Source organism: Oncorhynchus keta, chromosome 37 (assembly GCF_023373465.1).
Source record: "Oncorhynchus keta strain PuntledgeMale-10-30-2019 chromosome 37, Oket_V2, whole genome shotgun sequence".
Taxonomy (NCBI): Eukaryota; Metazoa; Chordata; class Actinopteri; order Salmoniformes; family Salmonidae; genus Oncorhynchus; species Oncorhynchus keta.
In genome coordinates, this window is record NC_068457.1 from 5,617,391 (window position 1) to 5,640,941 (window position 23,551).

General features: G+C 42.8%; 1 protein-coding gene across 2 annotated transcripts in view; it reads left to right on the forward strand.

Annotated features, from left to right (window-relative positions):
• LOC118370107 (zinc finger protein 385B-like) overlaps positions 1–22,821 on the forward strand; it is a 143,431-nt gene extending 120,610 nt beyond the window's left edge. For both annotated transcript variants that reach the window (XM_035754907.2, XM_035754908.2), the window contains 5 exons: positions 13,647–13,836; positions 15,273–15,524; positions 15,740–15,921; positions 16,742–16,849; positions 18,042–22,821. In XM_035754907.2, the coding sequence (XP_035610800.1) occupies positions 13,647–13,836; positions 15,273–15,524; positions 15,740–15,921; positions 16,742–16,849; positions 18,042–18,254 (945 nt within the window). In that variant the 3' untranslated portion in view covers positions 18,255–22,821. The remainder of the gene's footprint in view (positions 1–13,646; positions 13,837–15,272; positions 15,525–15,739; positions 15,922–16,741; positions 16,850–18,041) is intronic.
• The last annotated feature ends 730 nt before the right edge of the window (positions 22,822–23,551 follow it).

A 23,551-nucleotide genomic window follows, 5' to 3' on the forward strand; every position in this document is an offset into this window, starting at 1 on the left:
GGTCGGGCGAACGGCTCTAGGAAGAGTCCTTGTGGTTCCAAACTTCTTCCATTTAAGAATAATGGAGGCCAATGTGTTCTTGGGGATTTTAAATGCTGCAGACATTTTTCAGTACCCTTCCCCAGATCTGTGCCTCGACACAATCCTGTCTCTGAGCTCCAAAGACAATTCCTTCGACCTCATGGCTCCTTCTGTTCACCTGATTTAGAATTCCTCACAATCAAATGTAGACCGCATTATCTACCAAGAGAATTCTCTTCGATTATAATCACAGCCGTATATATCCCCCCCCAAGCAGACACATTGATGGCTCTGAACAAACTTTATTTAACTCTTTGCAAACTGGAAACCATTTATCCGGAGGCTGCATTCATTGTAGCTGGGGATTTTAACAAAGCTAATCTGAAAACAAGACTCCCTAAATTTTATCAGCATACGATTGCGCAACCAGGGGTGGTAAAACCTTGGATCATTGTTACTCTAACTTCGACGCATATAAAGCCCCCCTCGGAAAAGCTGACCACGACTCCATTTTGTTGATCCCTGCCTACAGACAGAAACTTAAACAAGAGGCTCCCACGCTGAGGTCTGTCCAACGCTGGTCCGACCAAGCTGACTCCACACTGTTTCGTATTGCGTCAGATAACAATATTGACGAATACGCTGATTCGGTGTGCGAGTTCATTAGAACGTGCGTTGAAGATGTCATTCCCATAGCAACGATAAAAACATTCCCTAACCAGAAACCGTGGATTGATGGCAGCATTCGCGTGAAACTGAAAGCGCGAACCACTGCTTTTAATCAGGGCAAGGTGTCTGGTAACATGACCGAATACAAACAGTGCAGCTATTCCCCCCGCAAGGCTATCAAACAAGCTAAGCGTCAGTACAGAGACAAAGTAGAATCTCAATTCAACGGCTCAGACACAAGAGGCATGTGGCAGGGTCTACAGTCAATCACGGACTACAAGAAGAAACCCAGCCCAGTCACGGACCAGGATGTCTTGCTCCCAGGCAGACTAAATAACTTTTTGCCCGCTTTGAGGACAATACAGTGCCACTGACACGGCCTGCAACGAAAACATGAGGTCTCTCCTTCACTGCAGCCGAGGTGAGTAAGACATTTAAACGTGTTAACCCTCGCAAGGCTGCAGGCCCAGACGGCATCCCCAGCCGCGCCCTCAGAGCATGCGCAGACCAGCTGGCCGGTGTGTTTACGGACATATTCAATCAATCCCTATACCAGTCTGCTGTTCCCACATGCTTCAAGAGGGCCACCATTGTTCCTGTTCCCAAGAAAGCTAAGGTAACTGAGCTAAACGACTACCGCCCGTAGCACTCACTTCCGTCATCATGAAGTGCTTTGAGAGACTAGTCAAGGACCATATCACCTCCACCCTACCTGACACCCTAGACCCACTCCAATTTGCTTACCGCCCAAATAGGTCCACAGACGATGCAATCTCAACCACACTGCACACTGCCCTAACCCATCTGGACAAGAGGAATACCTATGTGAGAATGCTGTTCATCGACTACAGCTCGGCATTCAACACCATAGTACCCTCCAAGCTCGTCATCAAGCTCGAGACCCTGGGTCTCGACCCCGCCCTGTGCAACTGGGTACTGGACTTCCTGACGGGCCGCCCCCAGGTGGTGAGGGTAGGCAACAACATCTCCTCCCCGCTGATCCTCAACACGGGGCCCCACAAGGGTGCGTTCTGAGCCCTCTCCTGTACTCCCTGTTCACCCACGACTGCGTGGCCACGCACGCCTCCAACTCAATCATCAACTTTGCGGACGACGCAACAGTGGTACGCTTGATTACCAACAACGACGAGACGGCCTACAGGGAGGAGGTGAGGGCCCTCGGAGTGTGGTGTCAGGAAAATAACCTCACACTCAACGTCAACAAAACTAAGGAGATGATTGTGGACTTCAGGAAACAGCAGAGGGAACACCCCCCTATCCACATCGATGGAACAGTAGTGGAGAGGGTAGCAAGTTTTAAGTTCCTCAGCGTACACATCACAGACAAACTGAATTGGTCCACCCACACAGACAGCGTTGTGAAGAAGGCGCAGCAGCGCCTCTTCAACCTCAGGAGGCTGAAGAAATACGGTTTGTCACCAAAAGCACCCAAACTTCTACAGATGCACAATCGAGAGCATCCTGCCGGGCTGTATCACCGCCGGGTACGGCAACTGCTCCGCCAGCAACCGCAAGGCTCTCCAGAGGGTAGCGAGGTCTGCACAACGCATCACCGGGGGCAAACTACCTGCCTTCCAGGACACCTACACCACCCAGGAAGGCCATAAAGATCATCAAGGACATCAACCACCCGAACCACTGCCTGTTCACCCCGCTATCATCCAGAAGGCGAGGTCAGTACAGGTGCATCAAAGCTGGGACCGAGAGACTGAAAAACAGCTTCTATCTCAAGGCCATCAGACTGTTAAACAGCCACCACTAACATTGAGTGGCTGCTGCCAACACAGTGACATTGACACTGACCCAACTCCAGCCACTTTAATAATGGGAATTGATGGGAAATAATGTAAATATATCACTAGCCACTTTAAACAATGCTACCTTATATAATGTTACTTACCCTACATTATTCATCTCATATGCATACGTATATACTGTACTCTATATCATCGACTGCATCCTTATGTAATACATGTATCACTAGCCACTTTAACTATGCCACTTTGTTTACTTTGTCTACATACTCATCTCATATGTATATACTGTACTCGATACCATCTACTGTATGCTGCCCTGTACCATCACTCATTCATATATCCTTATGTTCATATTCTTTATCCCCTTACACTGTGTATAAGACAGTAGTTTTGGAATTGTTAGTTAGATTACTTGTTGGTTATTACTGCATTGTCGGAACTAGAAGTACAAGCATTTCGCTACACTCGCATTAACATCTGCTAACCATGTGTATGTGACAAATAAAATCTGATTTGATTTAAATGCACTGTCAACTGTGGACATTATATAGACAGGTGTGTGCCTTTCCAAATCATGTACAATCAATTGAATTTACGACAGGTGGAATCCAATCAATTTGTAGAAACATCTCAAGGATGATCAATGGAAACAGGATGCACCTGAGCCCAATTTTGATTCCAAAGCAAAGGGTCTGAATACTTACGTAAATAAGGTATCTGTTTTTTACATTTAATATATAATATAATATATATAATTTCAAAAACCTGTTTTCACTTTGTCATTATGGGGTATTGTGTGTAGATTGACGTGGAAATTGTTTTATTTAATCAGTTTTAGAATAAGGCTGTAACCTATCAAAATGTGGAAAAGTCAAGGGGTCTGAATACTTTCCGAATGCACTGTATTGTCATATTTCTGAGGTGGAATGACAGGTGATTGGGGTCATTTTCATTAGGACACAATGGAAAACAAAAATGAGCTTTTCTTATTGGACGAGTCTAAGTAGTCCCTCCCTATTTCAGGCTGTTTTCTTCAGTTTGGTGCCTAATGAACACGACTTTGTTTCAGTAAGGATGCATGGAGGGACAGAGACCTGTTAAAGTAGACAGCTAATGGAGGAAACCCAACCAATCAAAAATTCAGTAGTGTTTGCAACTTCCTGACATCCCACAAGTTTGCCTCATGAACTTTGGTTAGGGCTGAATATAATTACCTTTGACACTGAAATATGACACTGTGTGTCTGTGTGCCCGTGCGTGTGTGTGCGTACATGCGTGTGTGCGTGCATGCATGCCAAACTTGATTAAATACTTTTGAAATCATTATAAATACATTAGCTGGGTTTTGAGATTGCCTGGCACAATGGAACCAATAGAATAGTCACAAAAGTGCAAACGGCACCTTCTGCACTTGAAGTAGGCTAAGGCAAATGCTAAAAGTATTTGAAGGGTTTCAAATAGTATTTGAACCCAGGTGTCTGGCGCCTGGGTGCGCGTCTGTGTTTGGCACTATAGATTAAAATGTGATTGATATAATCCAGTTCCATGTATGTTCCCCTCAAGGCACGTACTCTGAGTGAGTGAAGATCTAACCCCAAGAATATTTCCCAAAGGAAGCTAGTGAAGTTAGATAGCAATTTACAGCATTAAATCCGCTGCCACTGTTATTGTATGTTTGGGGGTGAAGCTTTAGTGAATTGAAAGGGAATGAGATAACCACGAACACGTTGATGTATTACTTCTATGTCTGAATCCCACATGGCACTCTATTCCCTATTTTGTGCAAGACCTATGGGTTCTGGTCAAAAGTAGTGCACTTTATAGGGATAGGGTGCCATTTGGGACGATACCTAAATCTAGACGGCAGAGAATAATCAGATGGGAATAGAAGCTGATTCATTGAAGAGACGGAAGAAGCTTTTATTCACTGAATAGAGGATCCATTGTTCTTTCTACGGAAACTTTATTGAGTGGTTTTATATGTAGGCTTCTACTATACCTGTAGAGTCTCTAAACACCACAGCTATAGTGGCTTCCAAAGAAATACATTCAGCAAAAAAAGAAACAGGACCCTGTCTTTCAAAAATAGTCCATAAAAATCCAAATAGCTTCACAGATCTTCATTGTAAAAGGGTTTAAACAATTAATGAACATGCACCTATGGAATGGTCGTTAAGACACTAACAGCTTACAGACGGTAGGCATTTAAGGTCACAGCCATGAAAACTTAGGACACTAAATAGGTCTTTATACTGAAACACACCAAAAGAAAGGTGCCCAGGGTCACAGCTCATCTGCGTGAACGTGCCTTAGGCATGCAAGAAGGCATGAGGACTGCAGATGTGGCCAGGGCAATAAAATGCAATGTCTGTACTGTGAGACGCCTAAGACAGCGCTACAGGGAGACGGGACGGACAGCTGATCGTCCCCGTAGTGGCAGACCATATGCAACAACACCTGCACAGGATCGGTACATCCGAACATCACAACTGCGGGACAGGAACGCACAATCCCTCCATCAGTGCTCAGTCTGTCCGCAATAGGCTGAGAGAGGCTGGACATTACTTTTAGGCCTGTTGTAAGGCAGGTCCTCACCAGACATCACCGGCAACAACCGGACTGGTAAAAAAAAGTGCTCTTCACTGATGAGTTGCGTTTTTGTCTCACCAGGGGTGATGGTCAGATTGCCGTTTATGGTCGAAGGAATGAGCATTACACCGAGGCCTGTACTCCGGAGCGGGTTCGATTTATAGGTGTAGGGTCCATCATGGTCTGGGGCGGTGTGTAACAGCATCATCGGACTGAGCTTGTTGTCATTACAGGCAATCTCAACGCTATGCGTCACAGGGAAGACTTACTCCTCCCTCATGTGGTACTCTTCCTGCTGGCTCATCCTGACATGACCCTCCAGCATGACAATGACACCAGCCATACTGCTCGTTCTGTGCCTGATTCCCTGCAAGAATGGAATATCCATGGCCATGGCCATCGAAGAGCCCGGATCCCATTGAGCACGTCTGGGACCTGTTGGATCGGAGGGTGAGGGATAGGGCCATTCCCCCCAGAAATGTCCGGGAACTTGCAGGTGCCTTGGTGGAAGAGTGGGGTAACATCTCACAGCAAGAACTGGCAAATCTGATGCAGTCACTGAGGAGGAGATGCACTGCAGTACTTAATGCAGCTGGTGGCCACACCAGATACTGACTGTTACTTTGATTTTGACCCCCCTTTATTCAGGGACACATTATTCATGTCTGTGGAACTTGCTCAGTTTATGTCTCAGTTGTTGAATCTTGTTTTGTTCATGCGAATATTTACATTATGTTAAGTTTGCTGAAAATAAACGCAGTTGAGAGTGCGAGGACGTTTCTTTTTTTGCTGAGTTTAGAATCAAGATTCTGTTTCTATGGTGGCAGCTATAACAAGGCTGAAGTGGCCTGTGCTTACACATTTGGTACAAATCAAGGATTATGCCACGCCTCCAATAGCCAGGTATTGCCAGGTGTACAGGGTGAAAGAGGGTAGGAGGGAGCATGAGTTTGCTCTGGAGCACTAGACTGACAAGTGATTCAGATGGCCATGCAAAATCAAGGAGGTATATAGTATATAGGTAGCCTGGTCCCAGATCTGTTTGTGCTGTATAGCCTTACAGCAACAAACATACCTATAGCACAAGCATATATGGGACCAAGCTAGAGTAGTAGTGTTGGGGATTTTTACTTGGAATGACTGTGATATGGTTGTCTTACTTACCTTAGTTAAATGCACTGACTGTAAGTTGCTCTGACTAAAATGTCAAATGTAATCCTAGGTCTTCCTCATGTCATGATATTCTCTCTGTAAACCAATAAGGAAACTGTAGTTTTGGGCATGCGTAGGAATGTATTCTTTCTCTGATATTCTGCCCAAACTCTGTATGCCATGGGCTCTCCAACCTTGTTCCTACAGCTACCCAGTGCATAATTTGGGAAACCAAGTGAAATCTGTTCGGCAACATCGATAGTAACATGTTTTCTCCACAAAACCCATGTCATTTGACTGTAGACAGCCCCTCTATATTTTTTGTTGCACTTTGTACCCCTGATAGCCAATTGGTAGTCCCATCGCTGCAACTCCCGTGTGGACTTAGGAGAGGCGAAGGTCGAGAGCCATGCGTCCTCCAAAACACGACCCTGCCAAGCTGGATTGCTTCTTGACACACTGCTCGCTTAACCCAGAAGCCAGCGGCACCATTGCGTCAGCGGAAACACCATTACAACTCCAAAGTCAACATGCATGTGCCCGGCACACCACAAGGACTTTCTAGACCGCGATGGAACAAGGACATCCCGCCCTGCCAAACCCTACCCGGACGACGCTGGGACAATTGTGCACCACCTCATGGGTCTCCCGGGTTGTGGCTGGCTGCGATACAGCCTGATATTGAACCCGGGTCTGTAGTGATGCCTCATGCACTGAGATGCAGTGCCTTAGAATGCTGCGCAAATCGGGAGGCCCAGCCCCTCTCTCTGTGCTCTTGAGGAAGGAATAAAGGAGAGGGGGAAGAAGATGACCTTATTAGATCAGTGCACTACTTTCACGTTTCGATGTTGGTTTATTGTTTTGCTTTGGAGTTTCACCGAAATAAAGATGTGGAACTCTACACATGCGCCTTGGTCCATCTCTCCTCACAATCGTGACAGGATCAAGCAGCGTGTGACAGAGGTAGTTTTGGACCTGGGAAGAAATGTTGTGAGGTTGTGAGACCCTTCCTTGGAAGGAGACACAAAGGAAGGTGGAAGGACAGCGATTACGCCGGGGACCGTGGCCACAGAAACCCCAAATTTTTCTTTGGGGGGTGGCACAAGGGGTGGTCGGCGGAGCAGCGGAGAGTGGAAGAGCGGGGCATCAGCCATTTGTGCCAGCTCACCGTGAAGAGCCAGAGACCGTCAGGGAGGTGATGGAGAAGTTGGGAGAGATGAGAGAAATGTTGTGTAGGTGTGTTCTGCACGGCATCCGACCTGAAGAGCCTGTCAGCAGTCTGGTGAGTCCTGTGCCAGTTCTCTGCACCCTTCCTGAAGTGCGTGTCACCAGTCCGGTGCCACCTGTGCCGGATCCTCGCACCTGGCCTCCAGTGCGTCTCCCCAGCCCAGTAATTCCAGTGCCAGCTCCAAGGCTGGTGTCTTCCTCTGCGCCGGTGCCCAGTCCAGGCACGGTATCCAGTCCAGCTCCAAGGTTGGAGCCTTCCTCTGCGCCGATGCCCAGTCCTAGCACGGCGTCCAGTCCCGCTCCAAGGCCGGAGCCTTCCTCTGCGCCAGTGCCCAGTCCAGGCACGGCGGCCAGCCCAGCTCCAGGGCCGGAGCCCTCTGCTCCGGTGCCCAGTCCAGGCACGTCCTGTGCCAGCTCCCCGCACTAGCCCTGAAGTGTGTATCACCAGTCCAGTGCCACCTGTGCCGGCTCCACGCACCAGGCCTCCAGTGCGTCTCCCCAGTCCGGCACGTCCTGTGCCAGCTCCCCGCACTAGCCCTGAAGTGTGTATCACCAGTCCAGTGCCACCTGTGCCGGCTCCACGCACCAGGCCTCCAGTGCATCTCCCCAGCCCGGTCCTTCCTGCGTCGGTGCCCAGTCCAGGCACGGTGTCCAGTCCAGCTCCAAGGCCGGAGCCTTCCTCTGCGCCTGGGTGTCCAGTCCAGGCACGGTATCCAGTCCAGCTCCAAGGGCGGAGCCTTCCTTCTATGTTGGTGTTTTGTATGGTTCCCAATTAGAGGCAGCTGGTCATCGTTGCCTCTAATTGGGGATCATATTTAGGTAGCCATTTTTCCCACCTGTATTTGTGGGATATTGTTTGTGTGTGTGCTAGTTTCCAGACGTATGTTACGGTTCGTTTCTTGTTTATTGTTTTTTATTTTGGTTTTTTAAGTTTCACTGAATAAAATACGTGGAACTCAGAACACGCTGCACCTTGGTCCGTCTCTCATAATGATCGTGATAGATATTCTGTAGCTAAAGGTAATATGTCAGCCTATTAATTATGAAAACATAAAAATGCCCTATTACTAGGCTATTCAAAATCAAATACAAATTTGCTACAATTTTAGGGTAACTGTAAATCGTCCTGCACAATCAATAAACCAACAGCTCGCTTAGGCCTATACGTTCTCTCCCAGACTCATGGATAAAACATTTGGAGTGTAGTATAAGGTAACCAGTCCATCCAATATGCATTATAATACAGTCCACAGTCAAAGATGATTACTAGAATTTGTTTAATTTTGCAATAGATGCTAAACCAATTATGTAACAAAGACATCTTAAATCATTTTTCAAATTTGTATTTCTGCTTTACGTAATATGCTGTAGGCTAAAGTTGTATAACATCACAGTCATTATTTTAATTTGTGGTTTGAATGGGTGTTTTGAATTAATCATCACCTTTCATTTTGTTAGGCTTTGAAACAACATCCACTTAGTTTCAACCTGTTGTTCAACTTCTTTCTTCAAATGAATCAATCACAGTGAGGTAAGTTGTTAAAGCACATACTATTTTGATGAGTGGCACAGCGGTCTAAGGTACTGCATCTCAGTGCTAGAGGTGTCACTACAGACCCTGGTTCAATTCCAGGCTGAATCACAACTGGCTGTGATTGGGAGACCCATAGGGCTGCGCACTGTGATTGGCCCAGCGTCATCCGGGTTAGGGTTTGGCCGGGGTAGGCCGTCCTTGTAAATAAGAATTTGTTCTTAACTGGCTTGCCTAGTTAAATAAAGGTTAAATAAAATAGAGCCCTGAGTACTAGGTCATTAGCGACCTGATGATTGTTAGGGAGTTGGGTTGTACCAATGTATGTCCAGAGTGCATTAAAGGAGATTACTGTGACTCAATGGTCACATGTAATTGTACTCCGGTCATAACTTATGACTGCCAGTGTGGCAGCAACAGCCTTAGGGGGAAATGAACAAGTATGTTCTTGTACACAACCGTTGGTTTAGAGAGTGACTGCTGTGAAGTGTGTGTGTGTGTGTGTGTGTGTGTGTGTGTGTGTGTGTGTGTGTGTGTGTGTGTGTGTGTGTGTGTGTGTGTGTGTGTGTGTGTGTGTGTGTGTGTGTGTGTGTGTGAGAGCCACATGATGAAATCACATGCTATCACTACATTTGGGTTTAAATTTCGCTTTCAAGTTCATTATTTTTGTTTCCAATACTAAGAATTTTGTTCTCGACTTCAAAAGTTTTGCTTGATATTAATGGCACAAAAGTAATTCAGTCTAGAGGATTGCGTCGTATAATAACACTATTACTCTACTGAAGGTATTTATAGTGGCAATCCTTAATTGAAACATTAACTAAGTGTACCCAACACCACAGTTTCAGTAAAGAGCTGAAGGATGTGGCTGGAAAAATGCAACCACTCTCAAATTCATAGACTAAATCAAATCAAATCAAATTGTATTGGTCACATACACATGGTTAGCAGATGATAATGCGAGTGTAGCAACATGCTTGTGCTTCCAGTTCTGACTATGCAGTAAAATCAAACAAGTATCTTACAAATTCACAACATCTACCTTATACACACAAATGTAAACGGCTGATTAAGAATATGTACATAAAAATACATGGATGAGCGATGGCATAGGCAGATGCAGTAGATGGTGTAGAATACAGTATGTACAGTGCCTTGCGAAAGTATTCGCCCCCCTTGAACTTTGCGACCTTTTGCCACATTTCAGGCTTCAAACATAAAGATATAAAACTGTATTTTTTTTGTGAAGAATCAACAACAAGTGGGACACAATCATGAAGTGGAACGACATTTATTGGATATTTCAAACTTTTTTAACAAATCAAAAACTGAAAAATTGGGCGTGCAAAATTATTCAGCCCCTTTACTTTCAGTGCAGCAAACTCTCTCCAGAAGTTCAGTGAGGATCTCTAAATGATCCAATGTTGACCTAAATGACTAATGATGATAAATACAATCCACCTGTGTGTAATCAAGTCTCCGTATAAATGCACCTGCACTGCGATAGTCTCAGAGGTCCGTTAAAAGCGCAGAGAGCATCATGAAGAACAAGGAACACACCAGGCAGGTCTGAGATACTGTTGTGAAGAAGTTTAAAGCCGGATTTGGATACAAAAATATTTCCCAAGCTTTAAACATCCCAAGGAGCACTGTGCGAGCGATAATATTGAAATGGAAGGAGTATCAGACCACTGCAAATCTACCAAGACCTGGCCGTCCCTCTAAACTTTCAGCTCATACAAGGAGAAGACTGGTCAGAGATGCAGCCAAGAGGCCCATGATCACTCTGGATGAACTGCAGAGATCTACAGCTGAGGTGGGAGACTCTGTCCATAGGACAACAATCAGTCGTATATTGCACAAATCTGGCCTTTATGGAAGAGTGGCAAGAAGAAAGCCGTTTCTTAAAGACATCCATAAAAAGTGTTCTTTAAAGTTTGCCACAAGCCACCTGGGAGACACCAAACATGTGGAAGAAGGTGCTCTGGTCAGATGAAACCAAAATTGAACTTTTTGGCAACAATGCAAAACGTTATGTTTGGTGTAAAAGCAACACAGCTCATCACCCTGAATACACCATCCCCACTGTCAAACATGGTGGTGGCAGCATCATTGTTTGGGCCTGCTTTTCTTCAGCAGGGACAGGGAAGATGGTTAAAATTGATGGGAAGATGGATGGAGCCAAATACAGGACCATTCTGGAAGAAATATCCAATAAATGTCGTTCCACTTCATGATTGTGTCCCACTTGTTGTTGATTCTTCACAAAAAAATACAGTTTTATATCTTTATGTTTGAAGCCTGAAATGTGGCAAAAGGTCGCAAAGTTCAAGGGGGCCCGAATACTTTCGCAAGGCACTGTATATTCAAACACAAGCTTAGCCTTTTGTTAACAACACTGTCATCTCAGATTTTCAAAATATGCGTTACAGCCAACGCTAGACAAGCATTTGTGTAAGTTTAGCATGGCATAATGCTATGCTAGGCTCTGCTGGCAGCAGGCAACATTTTCACAAAAATAAGAAAAGCAACCAAATTAAATAATTTACCTTTGAAGAACTTCAGATGCTTTCACTCAGGAGACTCCCAGTTAGATAGCAAATGTTCCTTTTTTCCAAAAATATTATTTTTGTAGGAGAAATAGCTCCCGTTTCTTCATCATGCTTGGCTGAGAAATCGACTGGAAAATGTTGCAACTATAACGCCAAACTATTTTCAAAATTTGCTCCATAATATCGACAGAAACACGGCAAACGTTGTTTAGGATCTATCCTCAAGGTGTTTTTAACATATATATTCGATAATATATCCGTTGAGGCAATTGGTTTCTCATAAGAAGCGATTCGAAAAATGGCTACCTCCAGTATTTTACACAAGATTTTCTGCGGGAGACACCATGTGACCACATGCTATATATGGTCCCTTACAGCCATTCTTCAATGGAAAATGCCTAAAAAGACGTCACAATGCTGTAGACACCTTGGGGAATATGTGGAAAACGTAAGCTCATTCGTAGCGCATTCACAGCCATATAAGGAGTCATTGGCATGAGGCGGTTTCAAAAAATGCGGCACTTCCTGGTTGGATTTTTATCTGCGTTTCGCCTGTAACATCAGTTCTGTGGGCTCACAGACCATATCTTTGCAGTTTTGGAAACGTCAGAGTGTCTTCTTTCCAAAGCTGTCAATTATATGCATAGTCAAGCATCGTTTCGTGACAAAATATCTTGTTTAAAACGGGAACGTTTTTCATCCAAAAATTAAAATGGCTGCAATGCTCCAAAGCACCTCTCGCTCACGTTGCTCTCTCAGATATCTCAAAACTTATTAGCCGATGCCAGTCACATGATAATTTCAGCTAAGAAGTAGGTAACAAGTGAATGAAGACAGACACATCAGGGATGCAACTGCGTGTGTCCCTCTTATCAAATTCCGAAGAGCATATTGAAGATGTTAGAAGTGTCCACATTTATCCTACTTTTCATCAGCCAACAAGATGAGTAGGCCTAACGAACAGCAAAAGAACTAGCCTATGTCAATCTACTATTCCTCCATAGTACAAAAGTTGATCTATTCTTGTAGTCAACTTGTCCTTCTGTGCAATAAATTAATATTCCAAACATACTCGCATCAAAAAAATGTTTAAAAGCATTGAGGCTGATGTAACAGATCAGAACCGTTTAGCTTAAAATGTTGATAAACTATTAGGCTATTTCTTCACATTATAAGCGCATCAATGTGCACAAGGTAGTAGGCTATAAATGTGAATATTACAAAATAAAATTAATTAGCAGTAATACACTGTTTCCGAAAGTAACAGCAAATGCAATTATGCATGTAGTGCTGTATTATAAAGGTGCATTTTTATGGTGAAAATGATCTTCCCCAAACTTGAAACTCACATGCAGCCTATGTACAGATGCCAGTTAGGCTCTACACCAGTTATAAAGCAGACTAATGTGCTTAATTTTAAGAAGCTATTTGGCCACAATTGTGATACAAACCTTATCAAAACATATAGGCCTATGGTCTAGGCTACATAAGGTGTGTGACTATGATTTGAAAAAGTCGCAATGCTCTGTTTCTTACCTTACTGTACAAGCTGGGCATCATTCACAAGTGAAAGTATATCATTCACAAGTGATATATTGTCACCCCATCAGACTCTTGTTAATTTAATGTTGTCTTTACATATACTAAATAATATATGTGTGTAATGATCATCTTAATATTAGGACAGTTGATAAATGAATATAGTAGGCCTAGCCTATAGAAAGCTGATGGGATCATCCTGTTTTTAATAGAGGCTTTCAAAACTCTGTTTTCTCACGCAATTACATAGCCTATAGAATTGTTGTGCAACATGACCTCATGGGCTCTCATTAAGTGTTTGATAAATATTTTTGAGTGATGAGTGGGACAATAGAGTCCCCAGTACCAGGCAGTTAGCAAGTCTGGTAGGCTACTAATGACCATCAGTAGAATCAGAGCTTAGAGAAGCCTAGTTACCGTCACGTGGAATTTGACCTTGGTCATCATGACCCGTGACTGCTGGTGTGGCCGTAATAAGGTCACATTAACAGCCCTTGGCCTGCCTGCGTGCGTGCGTGCATGTGTGTGGCAGTAACCTCTGTGTTAGAAATTAGCCTGACGGAACAGTTCATTTCTTCCCCTTTGTAGAGCCAAGCCGATGCACACTACAAAGGCAGCAAACATGCCAAGAAGTTCAAAGCGCAGGAGACCCCTAAACATAAGACCCTGAAGAACAACAGCACACCCAGCCAGGACAGAGGAAAGAGATTCATATCCTCCACCACCTCCTCTTCCTCCTCCAGTATTGCTGTCACTGCCTGCAGCTCTGAACAACCAGGTTAATAGCTCATCTTGTTTAAGGTTGAGTTCCAAATGGCATCCTATTCCCTACACAGTGCATTACTTTTGACTAGAACCCTATGTGGGCTCTGGTCAAAGGTAGCGCACGATATAGGGAATAGTGTACCATTTGGGACAGGCCCATTGTCTACTCCGAATATTTATGCTGCATGCTCTATACAGCCGTTGTCTTATTGGCCTTTGTCTCAAGCGTTTGGACTTGTGATGATGTTAAGTGTGTTTGTGAATGTGTGTATGTGCTTCTCTGTGTGTCATTGTTATACCTCAGCTTAGAGGAGCTTGTGAACATGTGTCAGGGTCATTTGAATGTGCTGCCTACATCAATGTGCCGCGTTGGATTGCTAAAGTCACTGACAAATGAAAGTGGTGTTGGATTGCAATACCCATTGATCTGAGTTGGGAATGGTAGGCTACGCTACCACCTGGGCAGTTGCTTGGTTTAATGATAGATGTATTCGTGCTGGATAAGTAGTGGTGGATCCCAATATCAATCATTTGTTATGATATCGATATGAGCAAGGCATATTGTGAATAAGTTTAACCCCGCTACAGCTTAGGGATGTGGCTGGATAAATGTAAGCACCTGCAAATTCATAGACAAAGCTATGGATACAGGGAATGACCTTCCATGATAGCAACATTATAGGCAAAGTGGCCATCAACAGTTACATTGTTTACAAACAATGGAGTAGAACAAGCTTATATTTTGGGTTCTGATCGGTCACGACAGTTGAATTAAGCTCATGTGGCATTCAGAATTTACTGTGTATTCTTAAAGAATCGATGGATATATATAATTCATTTATGTACCAATTGCAGATTGCCTGTAAAAAAATATATATTTAAAAGAAGCACCATCGTGTGTACGGTCTGTTCCTCCACAGGTCAGCTCAAATTTACTGGCTAATTCATAGTCACGAAAAGGAAGAAACCGGTCCAAAATGGGGAGTCTCTGACTCATCAATCCTGAACAGATGGAAGTCAGATGACGTTAGGTTTGAATAAGGTTAGATAAAACCATCTTCTCTTATGGTAACAAGGGCATGTATCAATACCTTACAGACATGCAATTCAGACTAGTTTGAGAGAGAAAAGGCTCTCAACTCATTCATTCAATTGATCACAGATTGCGTGTATCAATGCCAATTCTGTGGCCTGTCGTGGTCAAGCGGTCTAAGCCGCTGCCTCCAGAATACAGCCGTGCAAGCGTGGTTTCGAGCTCGTGTCCTATCTAATAAAACACACACACCAAAAAAAGCCCAATACCCCTAATTTACTAACTCTGTAGCACAACACTGTGTTAAGTGGGTTATGAGGTGGTTTAACTGTTGTATCTGTTGGATTTCCAGTTAAAATAGGGTTACATCCAAACAATCTCTACACCATGGCGTCTTCAAAATCATTTCCCCCCAGCTGCTGGCCTGGCATTGGCGCCCTCATCTATCCTGTGTAAACCTCTGTGTGAGCCCACACCTGCCAGTCCGGCCCCAGAGATGTCAAAGCCCACCCTCGCTAAACCAACCCCAGTGCCTGCTGTGCCTGCTGCCCCCGCCCCGTGCAAGCACTCCGACGAATCAGAGGAGGAGAAGGCCAAGAAGCTCCTCTACTGTTCGTTATGCAAAGTGGCCGTCAACTCCCTCTCCCAGCTCGAGGCCCACAACACAGGTCGGCTAAATGGAATCTACTAGTTGCTAATTGTTCACGTGAAACTTTGGCTATGGTTCATATACTGTACATATAATGTAATAATATGTGTATTGTCTGGGGAGGTGTAATTTCTGTCCATCTATGGGATGTGCCCCTTTTGGCTCAAGAGCACCCTTTATACGTGACGAATAGCCTCTTTGATTTGCTTGCTTGTTATTCCACATCCTTACCAGGTTCCAAGCACAAAACGATGCTGGAGGCGAGGGATGGAGCAGGGCCCATCAAAGCCTATCCCAGGCCAGGGGCTAAGCTCAAGGTCCAGGCCACCATCACCAAAGGCTCAGGCCTGCAGAATAAGATGTTTCACTGCGAAATCTGTGATGTCCACGTCAACTCAGAGATCCAGCTCAAACAGGTAAAGAAATAGACAATTACAGACAATCTCAACATGTATTCATTGAATTGATCACAAATCCAAAATAATACATTTTACCTCTGTACAACAAGTGGATTGAGTTGGCAGAACAATTGCCTCAGTGTGTGTGCAACACAACACTCCGTCTTCGTCACAAAATCCTGTACCGCGGTATAGTTTTTTATTTCTACAACTTTTTGTGTATGTGCCATGCCATTGCCTGTGTAGTCAAATACATTTGAAATGTCTATAGTATGATATGTCATCTTGCAAAGTTGATCATATGAAGTCTCTAATTCATAGAATATCGCCTCCATGAGTTAAACACTAGGCGGGTGGCTTTTATATTTTTCTCCCACAGGTATCTCATAATTACACTGTCAATCTCCACCAAAATTAGCAGTTAATAACTTCACATTTATAATGAACAGGCCTAAGGCATGGGTTGTCATTTTTGGGATGGCCGCAGTATGTGCAAGCTTTTGTTCCAAATGTTAAAAAACCTGATAAACTAGTCTTGATTTAAAATGTATTATTTCAATTTAATCATGTGTTAGTACTGGGCTGGAATAAAAGCCTGCACATACTGCGACCCTGTAAGACCAGAGCTTCCCATCACTGAGATATGTCCTACAATCAACTAGATCAAACTGATTAGCTCTGAAGAAATACGAAATCAGTGCCAGTTTAGTGATTTTCTTACGTGGGCCATATTGAGTTTGTATATACACTATGTTTCAAATGAGTATGAACGACTTTGAAAGGTAATATTTCATGCGCCTACAGGACTTATGTCAATCCTTTTTTGTACTTGTTTCAGCACATTTCCAGTCGCAGGCACAAAGACCGAGTGGCCGGGAAACCCTTGAAGCCCAAATACAGTCCTTACAGCAAGCAGCAACACGGCACCGCCACCACCACACTAGAAGTAAGGCAGTATTATCATCAGTCATTTTCCTCAGTTTTGGTGGAGATTTGTCAAATCTACACTGAGTGCACAAAACATTAAGAACACGGCAGGTGGCCTGGTGGGTAGGAGCGTTTGCCTGTAACCGAAAGGCTGCTGGATCAAATCGCCAACTTGACAAGGTAAAAATCTGTCATTCTGCCCCTGATCAAGGCAGTTAACCAACTTTTCCCCGTGCGCCGATGACGTGGATGTTGATTAAAGCAGCCCCCCGCACCTCTCTGACTCAGAGGGGTTGGGTTAAATGTGTAAGATGTATTTCAGTTGAATGCATTCAGTTGTTCAACTGACTAGCTATTTCCTTCCCACCTTCCTAATACTCCACCTTCCACCTTTCCACCTTCCTTTTGCCCTCAGAACAACTTCAATTTGGCAGGGCATGGCCTCTACAAGGTGTCGAAAGCGTTCCATAGGGATGCTAGCCCATGTTGACTCCAATGCTTCCGACAGTTGTGTCAAGTTGGCTGGATGTCCTTTGGGTGGTGAATCAGTCTTGATACACATGGGAAACAGTTGTGTGTGAAAAACCCAGCAGTGTTGCAGTTCTTGACACACTCCAACCGGTGCGCCTGGCACGTACTACCATACACCATCCAAAGGCACTTAAATATTTTCTCTTGCACATTCACCCTGTGAATGGCACACATACACAATCCATGTCTCAATAATCTCAAGGCTTAAAATCCTTCTTTAACCTGTCTACTACACTTCGTCTACACTGATTGAAGTAGATTTAACAAGTGACATCAATAAGGTATCATAGCTTTCACCTCGATTCAGCTGGTCAGTCTGTCATGCAAAGAGCACACTCAGTGTATATACACTATGTTTCCAGATGAAAAGAGAATAGCAACTCACTGAAATAATATCCAGTATCCTGAGATAATGTCCTGAGATAATATCTGTATTAATTCAGTTGACAATGTACAGAATTAACTGTATTATCTCACCCGGTGGCTGTTCTCTTTTAATTGATATTACACATTGCCTATGGGTAGTCTGTTTGAGCAGAGAGGCAAGAATCATCTCTCTGATGGATTCGTTTACAGATTTATTTGTTGACTAATCAGTCAATTATAGAATTGGATAGCATTTACACACCTTGCCCCCATGTGAATTGTTGTGTCTCATGGAGTTGCTCTCTTCCCCTCAGGCTAAACTGGCATTCCAGAAGGACCTTCTGAAGCCCCTGTCTCAGGCTTTCCTCTCCAGCCCGTTCATCCCCACCACAATACCCTCCATCTCCCTCCACCCGCGGCCCAACACCTCCATCTTCCAGAAAGCCGCCCTCCCGCCCTCTTTCCTGCGAGCGGCTCCTGGCCCTATCCGGCCAACAGGAGGGTCCATCCTCTTCGCCCCATACTGACTCCTCATCCCGACCACCTGAGCACCAAGGGAGGTCCAGCTTCGTGTGTACAGTGTCCATATTATGACAGCCTCCGAGTCACAAGTAGTTGGTGTCAAACTGTTCCTCAGAGAGCTCTGAGATGTGTATGAGAGGTGTTACCATTGCAATGTTCACACTGGTGCAGTCAGGATTATGGAGCTTGACCCGACAACATGTTTCACCTAAACCTGCTGAACCTTAACCGAGGGGAGCATTGAACTGTCTACACCCTGATTGACTTGAGTTACGGCGGTTTCTCGGGCACAATGTAAGGCCAACACCAGTCATGTGTACGGTGACCTATTAGGACAGCCTCAGTGTCAGGACTTCTTTCAATCTCACCTTACACATGATCGGTGTGAATTTGTGGTAGTGCTGGACAGCAGATGAAGTGCTGTGTTGTTTTAGACCGATGATGGGGGCTAGCTTGTCTCCAGTGTTTGTATGGTGGAGAAAGCTATGGGATACAGTGCCATGATTGACCTCAAATCAGGCTTTTTTCTAACTCTTGTGGGCTGAACAACTGACACCAGCTGCGAATTAACTCTTTCAAATCCACAATAAACATCCCTGCAAAATCTGGGATGTTTTCCTTCGGTCCTTCAATTTCAGTGTTATTATAAGATAAACAACTGTTTGTTTTTCCAAAGACAAAATGGAGAATTGCACATTAATTAATTAACCTGCCTGTTGTCTGGCAGGGACATCATGGGCGTTTGATTTCTATGTGATGTCAACGTTTTTTCAGGGCACTGTATTGTGACCCCTTAATGCAATAATGTACAGAGTTTAAGATACATGTACAGTATATACAAAACTATGTTAGGTAGTATTGTAACAGAGTACTAGAAATAGAGTTTATGCACACATTGTGGTTTGGAGAGTTCGGAAAATACTGCTTTAAACTTTTTTTTAAATCAAGAAACGAAATATGAATGTTAGAATTGTGCTCCTTTAAGTACGGAATTGTGAGCTTAGGATCAAAATTGAAAAACTGCCATCTCTGGATGATACAGTGATGTCCTTTGCTATGCAAGAAGTTGATAACTATTATCACCACATTTTAAGCAATATTGTGTACGGTTTTAACTGCGGCAACAACAGCAAGATTTAACCTGTATGGTGTTAATATTGCGACACCCTCATTCTCAGCAGGACTTGTTTCAATCTTAACAGGCAGTCCTAATATAGACACCGTCAAACAGAGTTGATTACAATAGAAGGTGGCTAGATGTTTATCCATAGGAATTCTTTGAAGGTATGCCTTCAGAAAGTATTCACACCCATTGACTATTTCCACATTTTGTTGTGTTAGAAAATGGGCTTAAATTGGATTTAATTGTCATTTTTGATAACGTTCTACACAAAATGTAATGTGAAAGTGGATATCTTTTTTGAACATTTGTAAAAACTATTCATGAAAAATAAAACACTAATATATCTTGATTAGATACAGTTGAAGTTGGCAGTGTACATATACATCTTAGCCAAATACATTTAAACTCCGTTTTTCACAATTCTTTACATTTAATCCCAGTAAAAATGCCCTGTCTTAGGTCAGTTAGGATCACCATTCAGAGAAAATGATTTATTTCAGCTTTGATTTATTTCATCGCATTCCCAGTGGGTCAGAAGTTTACATACACTCAATTAGTATTTGGTAGCATTGCCGTTAAATTGTTTAACCTCGGTCAAACATTTCGGGTAGCCTTCTACAAGCTTCCCACAGTAAGTTGGGTCAATTTTGGCCCATTCCTTCAGACAGAGCTGGTGTAACTGAGTCAGGTTTGTAGGCCTCCTCACTTTTTCAGTTATGTCCACAAATATTCTATAGGATTGAGGTCAGGGCTTTGTGATGGCCACTCCATTACCTTGACTTTGTTGTCCTTAAGCCATTTTTCCAGAATTTTGAAAGTATGCTTGGGGCCATTGTCCATTTGGAAGACCCATTTGTGACCAAGCTTTAACTTCCTGACTGATGTCTTGAGATGTTTGCAAGCCTCCCCCTTGTTCCGCTAAACATAACGATGGTCATTATGGCCAAACAGTTCTATTTGTGTTTCATCAGACGAGAGGACATTTCTACAAAAAGTACAATCTTTGTCCCCATGTGTAGTTGCAAACAGTAGTCTGGCTTTTTTATGTTGGTTTTGGAGCAGTGGCTTCTTCCTTGCTAAGCGGTCTTTCAGGTTATGTTGATATAGGACTCGTTTGACTGTGGATATAGATACGTTTGTACCTGTTTTCTCCAGCATCTTCACAAGGTCCTTTTCTGTTGTTCTGGGATTGATTTGCACTTTTCACACCAAAGTACATTCATCTCTAGGAGACAGAACGCATCTCCTTCCTGAGTGGTATGACGGCTGCGTGGTCCCATGGTGTTTATACTTGCGTACTATTGTTTGTACAGATGAACGTGGTACCTTCAGCCATTTGGAAATTGCTCCCAAGGATGAACCAGACTTGTGGAGGAGGTCTACAATTTTTTTCTGATGCTGATTTCTTTAGATTTTCCCATGATGTCAAGCAAAAAAAAGGCACTGCGTTTGAATCTTCTAAAGCCATGACATCATTTTCTGGAATTTTCCAAGCTGTTTAAAGGCACAGTCAACTTAGTGCATGTAATCTTCTGACCCACTGGAATTGTGATACAGTGAATTATAAGTTAAATAATCTGTCTGTAAACAATTGTTGGATTACCTGTGTCATGCACAAAGTAGACGGCAGCAGTGTAGCCTAGTGGTTAGAGTGTTGGACTAGTAACCGAAAGGTTGCAAGTTTAAATCCCCGAGCTGACAAGGTGTAAACCTGTCGTTCTGCCCCTGAACAAGGCAGTTAACCCACTGTTCCTAGGCCGTCATTGAAAATAAGAATTTGTTCTTAACTGACTTGCCTAGTAAAATAAAAAGTAAAAATATGTCCTAACCTACCTGCCAAAACTATAGTTTCTTAACAATAATTTTTTGGAGTGGTTAAAAAATTGAGTTTTAATGACTCCAACATAAGTGTATGTGAAGTAAGTATTCAACCCCATGAGTCAAAACATGCTAGAATCAACTTTTGCAGCAATTTGAGTCTTTCTGGGTAATGCTCTAAGAGCTTTGCACACCTGGATTGTACAATATTTGCACATTATTATTTTTTTAAATGTTCAAGCTCTGTCAAGTTGATTGTTGGTTATTGCTCGACAGCCATTTTCAAGTATTTTTAAGTCATAACTGAAACTAGGCCAATTAGTAACGTTCAATGTCGTCTTGGTAAGCAACTCCAGTGTATATTTGGCCTTTTGTTTTAGGTTTTTGTCCTGCTGAATGGCGAATTTGTTCCCAGTGTCTGATGGAAAGCAGACTGAACCAGGTTTTCCTCTAGAATTTTGCCTGTGCTTAGCTCTATTCCATTTATTTTTATCCTAAAAACTCCCTAGTCCTTGCTGATGACAAGCATACCTATAGCATCATTCAGCCACCACTTTGATTGAATATATGAAGAGTGATACTCAGTGATGTGTTTTATGGATTTGCCCCAAACGTAATGCTTTGTATTCAGGACAAAAAGTTAATTTCTTTGCCAAAATGTTTGCAGGTTTAATTTAGTGCCTTATTGTAAACAGGATGCATGTTTTGGAAGATTTTATTCTGTACAGGCTTCCTTCTTTTCACACTGTCAATTAGGCTAGTATTGTGGAGTAACTACAATGTTGATCCATCCTCAGTTTTCTCCTATCATAGCCATTAAACTATGTAACTGTTTTAAAGTGACCATTGGCGTCATGATTAAATCCTTGAGCAGTTTCCTTCCTCTCCTGCAACTTAGTTAGGAAGGATGTCTGTATCTTTGTAGCGACTGGGTTTATTGATACACCATCCAAAGTGTAATTAATAACTTCACCATGCACAAAGGGAGTTTTAATGTCCGCTTGTCCCTTGTCTTTGTGGTTGACTCTGTGTTTGAAAGTAATTATTGACTGAGGGATCTTACAGATAATTGTATGTGTGGGGTACAGAGATTAGGTAGTCTTGCAAAAATCATGTTATTGAGTCCATGCAACTTATTGTGACTTTTGTACTCCTGAACTTATTTAGTCTTGCCATAACAAAGGGGTTGAATACTTATTGACTCAATACATTTCAGCTTTTCATAAAAATGTGTTTTGTAAAAAGCTCTAAAAACATAATTCCACTTTGACATTATGGGGTATTGTACATAGGCCAGTGACAAATTTAATAAATTTTAAATTCTGGCTGTAACACAAAAAAATGTGGAAAAAGTCAAGGGGTGTGAAAAATTTCTTAAGGCACTGTGCCTCTATGGGTCCACAGTGGGATTTGTAATATGGCGTGTTAACCAGAATTTACAAAGTCCTCCTAAACAAATTGGTACCATACATGGGTATTTCTAGAATATTAAGTCATTTACACTGCTCAGATGAGACAACAGAGGTTATTTGTGAGGATGTGGGGACTTGATAAGTGTATAAGATGTATGTATGAGAAAAAAGTATACATTGAAAGTATTTCAATAAAATAATATATTTGTTTCACAACCACCTCAATGTTGTTGTTTTTTACTGCACATTAACAATACTTCTCACCTGAATACAGTATGATCATCCCTGAATTTGAGCGTAAATAGAAATAAATAAAACTGTGTTTGGAAAATGTAGGAGATAATCAATTAAACTACCATCATTATCCACTTATCAGGTGCAATGGAACACGCAATTGGATGATTGGTCTTATTTTTCCTCTTTTGTCCTATTTGCTTGACAAAAATGTCAAGGCAAGATTTATGACGATTTACTAAGCATTTGCTTCAGGTGCAAAATTACAACTGTTTTTTCAACAAGTGATAAAACATCAAAACAATGCTAAAACATGAAACTGCATTATTTACAATTTACTTTAGATTTATTCTTTCTCGTAACTGTTAATTTACTTGTTTTGCTCTGTCCTCAATGTTTAATACCGATTTGAATATTTTTCAATATTGGCCCTATGTGAGTGTAAAAACATCATACTGTACAGTGGCTTGCGAAAGTATTTAACCCCCTTGGCATTTTTTCTATTTTGTTGCCTTACACCCTGGAATTAAAATATATTTTGGGGGGGGGGGTGTATCATTTGACTTACACAACACGCCTACCACTTTGAAGATGCTAAATATTTTTTATTGTGAAACAAACAAGAAATTAGACAGGAAAAGCAATCAGAGACAGCAATCTTTAAGTCATACCACAGATTCTCAATTAGATTGAGGTCTGGGCTTTGACTAGGCCA